The sequence below is a fragment of the Microtus ochrogaster genome, chromosome 7 (genome assembly GCF_000317375.1).
Source record: "Microtus ochrogaster isolate Prairie Vole_2 chromosome 7, MicOch1.0, whole genome shotgun sequence".
NCBI classification, from domain to species: domain Eukaryota; kingdom Metazoa; phylum Chordata; class Mammalia; order Rodentia; family Cricetidae; genus Microtus; species Microtus ochrogaster.
In genome coordinates, this window is record NC_022014.1 from 84,215,246 (window position 1) to 84,225,369 (window position 10,124).

General features: G+C 48.0%; 1 protein-coding gene across 2 annotated transcripts in view; it reads right to left on the reverse strand.

Moving 5' to 3' along the window:
* Positions 1 to 9,884, reverse strand: part of LOC101982660 (secreted and transmembrane protein 1A-like) — a 12,822-nt gene extending 2,938 nt beyond the window's left edge. For both annotated transcript variants that reach the window (XM_005350952.2, XM_026780816.1), the window contains exons 1-3: positions 9,744 to 9,884; positions 2,016 to 2,171; positions 1,085 to 1,381 (exon numbers count right to left, since the gene is read on the reverse strand). In XM_005350952.2, the coding sequence (XP_005351009.1) occupies positions 1,085 to 1,381; positions 2,016 to 2,106 (388 nt within the window). In that variant the 5' untranslated portion in view covers positions 2,107 to 2,171; positions 9,744 to 9,884. The remainder of the gene's footprint in view (positions 1 to 1,084; positions 1,382 to 2,015; positions 2,172 to 9,743) is intronic.
* Positions 9,885 to 10,124: the final 240 nt, after the last annotated feature.

The following is a 10,124-nucleotide window of genomic DNA, read 5'->3' on the forward strand; positions in this document are numbered from 1 at the left end:
TTCCTTCCTTCCTTCCTTCCTTCTCTGTCTCTCTTGAAGTTTAAACACTTACATTTTTATTATTGATACAATTGGGCATTGTTCATCAACAATAAAACCACATGCTTCTCTTTTTAAAAAAACAAAAACGTTGCCCAGGTTGCTTAGTAACACTAGGTCCATATTGCTACAGAACATCAGTAGGACGGAATTGAGTAACATTGTTCTTTTGGACCAGTCTCTGCTGTGTCCTTCAGTCTCTAGAACACTCATTGTTATCTTATCACCAGCTTGGATAATTCCCTTGTATTAGTTTTCCCACATCTACTAAAGAAATTGAGACAAAGGCTTTGTCTGTTGCCATTCGGGGGTTATTTGTGGTGGAATTCTTCCAAATGGTGGCTCCTGGCTGCAGTTCTTCCTTTGACGGTCACACAGTGAACTGAAAAGCTAGAGGGTATTTCTAAGAGGGTGACCCTCAAGGTTAGGCTGATTGGCATTTTTATGATGCAGTTTCCTCCATGGTTTCTGTCTCAAGTTCTTGCTTGAATTCCTACCCTGACTTCCCTCAATAACAGACATTGCTCATAAGCTGAAATTAACCCTTTCCTCTCCCAAGTTACTTTTGGTCATGGATTTTTGTCATCGCAACAGAATTAAGCTTGAACAGGAAGTGTGTGTGGGTCTTTGCTCTTTGGTTCTTGTTTTGAGACAAGGTCTGACCCTGAACTCATGATTCTCCTGCCTCACAACCTCCTGAGTGCTGGGATCATATCATACTTGGCTGAACTTTATTTTTCTAAGGCACACAAAGTCCAGGGCAAGCTTCCGTGGTGGAAGACGCTGTGGGGAGGGGGACAGGGTCACCGTAGTGTGGGTACTCCTGGAACTGGGACCTCATTCTGTGGTCACCAAGGCTAAGCACATTCTCAGTCAAGGCTTAGGTGGTCTTCTGCCCTGAACAATGGAGCTCCTTTCTACATCTCAGACAGATTAAGCTCTTTGCCTTCCTCTCTGCCCTCCTTCCTGTCCCCCAAATCACCACACTCTACGTACTGGAGCCTTTATCCCCTCTTACCCCCTTACTCCACAGACCCCACCTCACCTGAAACATTCAGGGTGATGTTTTTGAAATCTCCCTGGCATCCGCGCAGGTACCACAAGTATACCCCTGTGTGGACATCCAGGGTGCGGTTGATCACGAGCTGTGCCTGGCCCCCTTGAACTTGGAGCTCCCACTCTTTCCTGCGGAAGTATCCTTGGGGCGTCTTATTGAAGATGATATTGTTGTCTAGCCAGATGGTGACGTAAGTGAAGTTATTGGAGATGTTACAGCTCATCTCTGCGCGGCTGCCTCTAGGCACAGACAGTACGCCCTGGGTGCAGTTAGCAAGGTCCCAGCCTGTGTGGAGAAGATGATCACACATGGGCAAAGGCAGAGCTGCGGGACAGTTGCTGGCTGCTCTTGTAGGCCGTGGGCAGTGAACCAGGTGCGGAGGCCTCCAAGAGACAGGATGGGATATCTCACACTGATTGAGTCAGAGATTGGCACACGCAGTGAGGAATGAATGCACTGGCAGTGATTCCACGACCTCTCTGGATATGTCAGATCTGGAGAGCTGTGTTGGGGAACTCCATGGGCCCCATTTTCTATACTCACTCCGATTGATTAAGGGTCCAGAGGGTGCCTAGGCTGTGGGACAAAGCTGGATGTATCCAGAGGAGGTTAAGCAGGTCCTCAGTCATGTCCTGCCCCCGTTGCCTGGCCAGGACACCCTCTTTTCCTTGCAGCCTAGGTGTAGTTTTGGGTGCCCCCTCAGTGTTCTAACATCAACTCCAAGTGTTGCTGGCCCTTTCTCTGTTGTTAGCCATCCTCACAGCTCACGCTTGTGTAACCCAGGGGCATCAACTCTCCTGTGAGTCTTTGATGCTGAGTCTCCTGGGCGGCAGACATCACTTGGCTCTGACCTCGGTCTGTCCTTCCCATCCTGTCTGCACCCTTGCACCCCTCCCTCTAGCAGAAGACCCAGACCTACTTTGATTCTGAGCGTTCAGTGAGGCAGCCAGGAACAGAAGGTTGAACATACTGGGAGTGTGGACAGCGGACAGTGACAGCCAGGTCTTCATGGGCAGGTGGTGGAATGGGAGGTCTCAGGAGACCCTTGTCATTTCCAGCTGTCTGGGAACAACACCTAGGAGGAAGAAAGCACAGAGGTCAGAGGCCCCTTGAGGCTGCTGCACAGCATGGTGTGGGGGCTGTCCTACCCTGGCCAGGGGTGCACAGCTCGGGGTCCCTGCCTGAATACCTGCCCTCCTGCAGGATTCTGAGCCACCACCATTCAGTGAGGTGTCATAGGCTGCGGAAAACACATGAAGCTACGAGCAAGGAGCACCAGGCTGAATGATGGGCACTTCTGTAGAGATTCCCAAGGAGCTAGCAATTTCCTGGATCTCACTGCTTGTGGGAATGGAGTCAGGGCAGCGAGAACATTTCAAGTCTCTCATTTGTTTGTTTATTTAGACAGTATCTTGTTATGCAGCTCAGGGTGACCTTAAGTTTGTATTTCCTTGCCTCAACCGCATAAATGCTGGGATTATAGGCAGGTGCCCACGACACCTGAGTGATTTTATAGAGAGAAAGATTAACAGCAAAACACGAAGGATTTCCATACATCCCTGTTTGACCCGGATCTGCATTGTCCGTGTTGCTGACTTCTCTTCTTCTCTTCTCTTTTCTTTTCTTGAGATAGCCTATCACTATGACACTATGGCTGGTCTGGAACTTGCTTTGTAGCCTACTCTGGCCTCGGATCACAGTATGCCACCCCATGCAGCTCCTTTGTTGTTAATATCTTACACCCAGTCACAGGCTTACAGGACATACCTGTTGAATTATCTCGGGTCGAGAAATACTACAAGACCAATTATATTTTTCTTTATTATAAGGGGCAAACTCACGAAACAGGAAAGAGAAGTCCAAACTCAGATGTGTAGCGCAGGAACCACAGAGAGAGTGAACCCTGAGCCTTCCCCCACCCCACCCCGGGTGTTTTTCTCTGGGTTCCCAAAAGGGCACGCCCCTAACTTGGTCCCACCTCCTAAAGTTCATTGGCTGACAGAGATTCTCCATCTCCTCCCCCTTTTGTCTAAATAAGAGACTTTTAAACACAATACAAAACTATATACAATAGGAAAAGATATCAAGTATAAAATTAGAACCAGCATAAATAATATTAAATCAAGGAACACATGCTACATGTTTAATAAACATTCTATTCTAAAAAGTCTAAGTCTCACATTGGAAATGGCTTGGCTAAACTGTAAAAGGAAGGTAACTAAGACTGTTTAATCTTTAACTCCATCAAAAGCCTGAGAAGGGAGATAATATTACTTGAGTAGATAGGAAGTGCAATCAAGCAGCTTCCAAAGCGAGCAGTATATGACAGAGACAATCGGCTACCTGAGGAATCACCCAAAGTCTCATTTGTAATGTTGAAGCAACCAACTTTGGCTAAGGCCATTTTCAGAGGCAGGAAAGGTTTTAGAACTTTCTTATCCTGTCTTGGCAAGGTTTGGCATTCTTTTCCTTGTGGCCTGCTTATCCAGTCCGGATACCATGTACCTTGTCAGTGGTCAAGGCATGGGCAGTTTCTTGCCCAAAGGCCAATTGTGCCAAGAAGAAAACAAACTCCAAGTGGAGTGTCTTTGGTGCTCAACAATGTCTCAGGAATAGATTGGTTCTTGGAGTAGGAGGTCCTTCTGTCTATATGTTACTCTCATTGGTCAAATAAAGAAACTGCCTTGGCCTTTTGATAGGACAACAGCTAAGATAGGTGGAGTAGACAGAACAGAATGCTGGGAGAAAGAAAGCAGAGTCGGGCAGATGCCACGAAGCTCCAGCCCGAGATGGACGTAGGTTAGAATCTTCCCGGTAATCCACCACTTCGTGGTGCTACGCAGATTATTAGAAATGGGTTAATCAAGATGTGAGGATTAGCCAATAAGAGGCTGGAACTAATGGGCCAGGCAGTGTTTAAATGAATACAGTTTCCATGTAATTATTTTGGGGATTAGCCAGGCGGCCAGGAACTGGGCAGGACACAGCCTGCTCACGGCTCATCTTTGCAACAGAGTGGCGCCCATGCCAGGTGGCAGGAAGCGGCTCGCCTCTCCTACAGGTGATGTCAGGAGTAATTGTGTCTCAAGTTAACAGAACCCTAAGTTATTTAAATGCCACGTTCCACAGATCCTTGAAGTGGTTGAAGATTACCTATCTAGGCAGAATACAATCTCTATGTATCCAAATAACCTAATTAATCTGACTATATGTATAATAAACATGAAAAACTATTGACCTATAATACTTAATACCTATATAACTTAAAGACTAAGACTTCATATCAGAATATTAAATAATCTATAAACAACTGTGCAGTAGATGAGGAAAATGACTTCAAAATGTAAACAATGTATAAGTATCTTGATCAGAGGTAGGACTATATAGTACAATATGAAAATATATCCTAAAAATTGTATCTATATACAAAATGTCTTAGACAGAGGTAGAAACATGCATGCATACAATCTGACAAAATAACTTTGCATAGGTGTACAAATATTGTAAACAGAAAAAACAAATATAATTTGAACTTGTATTAATATACAAAAAACTATACCAATGTAAATTGTCTATAAATAATATCTCACAAGTATTTATTCTATTACCCACTACTATTATTATTAGTGTGAATAAGTTCACACTAAATTATCTATTATCTCATTCAATTTTCTCTCTCTCTCTCTTTATATATATATATATCAGTGCCTGGTGTCCACAGTCCACACAAACCCAAACAGAGGCACAGCATCCCATTCTGGGCTATGGGAGTGGAACCCTAGACTCTCAAATTCCTGCCCTACCCTGTGCTCAACACCAACTTCCACCTCCACTCCGACTCACACTGCTGCTGCTTCACCTGCAACCCGTTCCCAAGCTCCGGGGGAAGGCAACGGGGAATCTCCCTCCAACGGCCACGTTTCAGGCTGTTCCTGGGTGACAGCTTGAAGTTAGGTCTGTATTATGTGTTTTCAGGACTGCAGCTGGAGTGTCTTTGCGTTTATGGCAGCTGGTGTTTCTATCTTATTTTAAAAAGCTTTTCGGCACAAGCATAATATTGCACGCCTGTTATCTTAGCTGGTGGGTGGTAGAGACTTAAAGATCAAGGCCAATTCCCATTGCACAGCAAATTCAAGACCAGTCTGGGATTCCTGAAACCCTGCCTCAGAAAAACAAACCAACAATAACCTTTTCTTTTCTTTTTTTGTTTAGAGACAGGTCTTTTTATATAGCCCAGGCTGACCTTGAACTTGAGGTCCTCCTGCCTCAACCTCCTGAATGCGGGGGTGAGAGGTATGGGCCACCACTCCAGGACCTTTTCTTACTTCTAGCTTGTTGTAAGAAGGATGGTTTGCTTAAATCGCTACATTGCTCCCACGCTATGAGATAAGCTGGTCCTGGTGGCTCACACCCTGTTGTTCCAACACCGGAAGGGAGGCAGGAGGATTTCTACGTGTTGGAGGCCAGCCTGAGTGTGAGACTCTATCCCAGCAGCACCACACTTCTCCCCACCCCTCCCGCCTAGAGAAAACTAAGGAAAAGCAGATGCTGGAAACTACCTGATAGACACAAGTCGAGAGAAGCCAGGAGCGTGTCAAACCACCCTTTCATGCATGTCCTGTGTTTGTGTACGCACATCCACACAAACGAGAACATTTTCACGGGAAGCTTAGTTACAACACCTCCCTCTCTCCTCTGCCTCTCCCCGTGGTACCACCTGTCCCTCAAGACTCTTCCCCACGGGACAACTGTGATCTTATTTGGAGTTAAGTCACCACGGTGTAGCCAGTCAGGATGGGTTTGTACTGAATCCAGTGAGTTGTACCCAGCAGGGCTGACATTTGAGAAGAAGGAATTTGGCACATAGGCACAGAGATGAAGGCCATCTGACATTGGCAGAGTCGAGATGGCGCAGCCACAAGGCCACAGCCACCATACCCAGTCTCTTGGAGCCTCAGGACAGAAATAGACCCTCCCTGAGGCCTGTGCAATGTGGCTTCTGTTTCTGACACCCAGGACTATGAGGACATAAATTCCTGCAGTTGTGAGTTGTGCAATTAGCCCTTGCTATGTCAGTTTCTCACGCGGTATCTGAATTCTGATTGGTTTGAGAGACACTTGTGTTTAGAGAAGCACATTGTCTTTCTTACACAAGGCCAATTCCTTTCTTGGTCACTCCTCACTCTCGTCTCTCTTCCTTGGAGACTGAAAAACTCTACACCCTGATGCGTTCCTTGCCTGTTTTTTCTTTCAAAGCTTTAACTTTTAGCTTTGAAATGTTTACCGGAGGCTGAAGAGATAGGTCAACCAGTGACATGCTAAACAAGAGGACTTGAGTTTGATACTTAGAACATAGATTAAAAAGTCAGGTATTAGGCCAGGTGGTGGTGGCGCACGTCTTTAATCCCAACACTCGGGGAGACAGAGGCAGGCGGATCTCTGTGAGTTTGAGGCCAGCCTGGTCTACAAGAGCCAGTTCCAGGACAGAGAAACTCTGTCTCAAAAATAAAACAAAACAACAGCAACAACAATAACAACAACAAAAAAGTCAGGTATGAGGGCTAGAGCAATGGCTCAGCAGCTAAGAATGCACGTTATTCTTCCAGAGGACCCAGGTTTGATTCCCAGTGCCCACATGCTGACCTAACATAACTTGTAACTCTAGTCCCAAAAGATCTGATGGCCTCTTCTGGCTTACAAGGGCACCAGGCACCCAGGTGCAATATGCATATATATTGCCAGGCAGAAATGTATGCAAAACCCCCATGCACATAAAATTAAAATCTTTTAATTTAAAAAGAAAAAGTCAGACATGGTGGCACACACTTATAACCTTGCCACAGGGGAAGTGGAAATAAGAAGATCCCTGGGGCTTGCTGGACAGCCAGCCTAGCCTACTCGATAAGCTCCAGGCCAATGAGAGACCATGTCTCAAAAAGGGAAAGTGCTCAGTGCCTGAGGGGCAACACCCTCCACAGTGTGTACAAATGCACGTATCCACACGCGCGCTCGTGCGCGCGCATACACACACACAATCCTCCTGAAGTCATGTTGAAAACCATGACTCTGAGAGTCTGCTGTGGGCAGCATGTCAGGGCTGACCGTCCACTACACCAGGAACCCTGATGCTCAAGCCCTTGTGGCCCTAACTTGGGCATCTGCCTTCTTACTTTGCAGGTTTCAGCAAGCAGCTTTGACACCCAAACTAACAGCTGGCTAAACAATCTCCTTGGTTTTTATCTTCCTCTAGATCTCCCGGCAGACTTAACTCTGCTCCTTATTTCTGTAGAATCGGGAGTTAGCCAGAACCTATTTTGCATGCTACAAGTGTGCCTCTTTGTGCTTTTTTTCCCACCCCTGCCTATGATCAGGAGAGCACCATAACCAGTTTTCCAGCATTCTGGGTTGCTGGGAACTTGATGGGCAGAAACTAGAAAGGCGTGGCGACTCTCTCGAGGGGGCTTTCCACCTCTGACAAGATCTACCTAACACTTTCCCCCAGACAGCGCTGTGAAACACTTTCCCTGAGAAAGTTCCTGCCAGAACGAAAACCAGTAGAGACTTTGTTGAGTGTGCTGTGGGTTTGCTGAGTCTCTGGGCCTCCCTTCTGTTCACAGAACTGCAACTGATCAAGAGTGGGCCCTTTCTGGGGTGCTGTCCAAAGCCAAAAATGGGCTGTGTATGGGGCTGTGTATTGGGATTATGTCTTTACATACTTCGAGGCAAGAGAGAGCCTGGTCTACCCTCTGCCTGCTATGCCTGGAACTGGGTTGGGGAGCTGGGGTGCATCCCTGTTTCCGAAAGGTCATCTTTAGGCAGTGAAGAGCCTGTGGCCCAGGAGCCAAAAGTCTACTGACAGCCAAGAGCAAAGTTTAATCTCATATTCCCCTCAGTCTGTCTGGATCATGTTTCCCACCTGTCTCCTCTTCAGTAGATGAATCCTCAAGGCTAGAGTTGGCGGTGGAGCACGGACAACCCCTGGGTGGGACAGAAGACAGCGCTGGGTGGAGCAGGAGACAGTCCTGGGTCCCTTGGTTCTGCTGTCCCATGATGTGAAGATTACATCACCTAGGATCAGCACCGCTCTGAGTTCTACCCTGGGGTCTTTGTAAGTCCATGTAAAGCCGCCTTTTAGGATGGCCGAGGCCACTGTCTTGTCACAGAGGTCTGTCCTGTGGTGACCTGGGCTACTTTGGCTCCCTTCTGGAGGCCACTGGAGAACCCTGGTTCAGAGACAACACCTTTGTTCTTGGCTGTCAGTAGACGTTTGCTTCCTGGGCCACAGGTTCTTCGCTGCCTGAAGATGACCTTTCAGAGTCAGGGATGCACCCCAGCTCCCCAACCCAGGTCCAGGCATAGCAGGCAGAGGGTAGACCAGGCTCTCTCTTGCTTAGAAATATGTAAAGACATAATCCCAAGGGCCAGCCATTGACTGAAGACTTTAGCCCCACAGATCCTGTTCTAATCCCTTGGGAGACGTGAAAGCCCAGCAGGGTCAGTATCACAGACCCAGGCGAGAGTTACCTCTAGGACACGAGGCCAGAAGCTGGCTGTCAGCTGGCCTTCTTCGGTACAGCTCAATGAGAAGCGCGGTGGGCCCTGGCTCATTTGCTGCCTGAAGGGGGACAGCCAGTACTTCTTTCATGTTAGTGGCTTGTTGTGTGGGTCCACTCAGTGCGAAGTTCCATGAAGTTTATGCTCCTGGCATGTGGCTAGGAAGGGTAGCTGGCACAGGAAGCCGGCACCCCTGCTGGGAACGGATGGACCCCTCCTTGCAAGGACCCCAACCCTTTTAGAGACTCACTGGCCAGACACAGAACAGCTGCCCTGAGGGAACCAGCTCAGGCTTGGCTTCCTGGCTGGAACTCTTATACCCAAGACAGATATTAACTAGAAGGTGGGAGGTGGTCTGAGAACGTGATGTCCTCAAAGGAAATAATGAGAGGGAGAAGGAGCCACGGAGCACCCTGGTGTCTGGTCTGCATGTGTATGTGTGCATGTGTACGTGTGCAAGTGTATGTGTAAGTGTGCATGTGCACGCATGCATGTGCAAGTGTGCATGTGTATGTGTGCATGTGCATGTGTAAGTGTGCATGCGTAAGTGTGCACGTGTAAGTGTGCATGCGCACGTGTATGTGTGCATGTGCAAGTGTCCACACAGGTATGTGTGAGTGTTCAGGATGTGGGTATGAGCAAGGGCAAAGGCTCAGGATCCCACATGAAGGTGTGCACACAAACCTGCAGGTGACGACACTCTGCAGGAATCGGTGCTACTGGGTGAGTTCATCTTTTCTTTATTCACAGGCCGGGAGCGCAATGTCCATCCTCCCATCCTCCAAATCCTCTACCATGCATGTTTAGAGGGCAGAGAGAACTTCTTCCTCCTCGCCCCACTCAGCTGAAGAACTGTAGTGAGCTGCCGCTACTCCTCCAGAGCTGAGCCTGAGGCACTTCAAGACACACAGACAGATCCTGCTTAATGCTGACACAGCCCTGATTCTGCCTCCTGCTGTTTACCGAATCCTGACACCTTGACGGCGGCTCAACTCTGCTTTCGTTCATCTCTTTTCTGAGGCAGCCATTCCCACGCCACAGAACCCTCAACCCTCAGAGCATCCAGTCGCCCTCAAATCCCTGTTCCCCTCACCTGCTCCTTCCGCAGCAAGTTCTCCAATGTTACCGCCTCAGCTGCCACAGGAGCTCTGGATTTGGCCGACTAATTGGGAAACTGAAAGCCTTGGGGGAGGGACTAGAGGAGGCAGTCTGTTCAGTTCCTTGCCAGGCACTCTGTAGGAAACAGCTCAATTTTTAGGAACTACTCTGAACTCACATAACAGAGCCGTGAGTTTCCCACTGATTCCGTCATTAGCATGTTTTAATTAGAAGCCCTGCATTCGCTGCATCCCGGGAACACTAGAGGAAGGTCCGGGATTTTACTAGGAAAACCCTGGCTGGAGCTGGGGTTTGTGTCAGGGCTCAAGGGCTGCTCTTTGGGGAGCTTCCCTGAAGGGGTCAAGGCCAGAGGTAC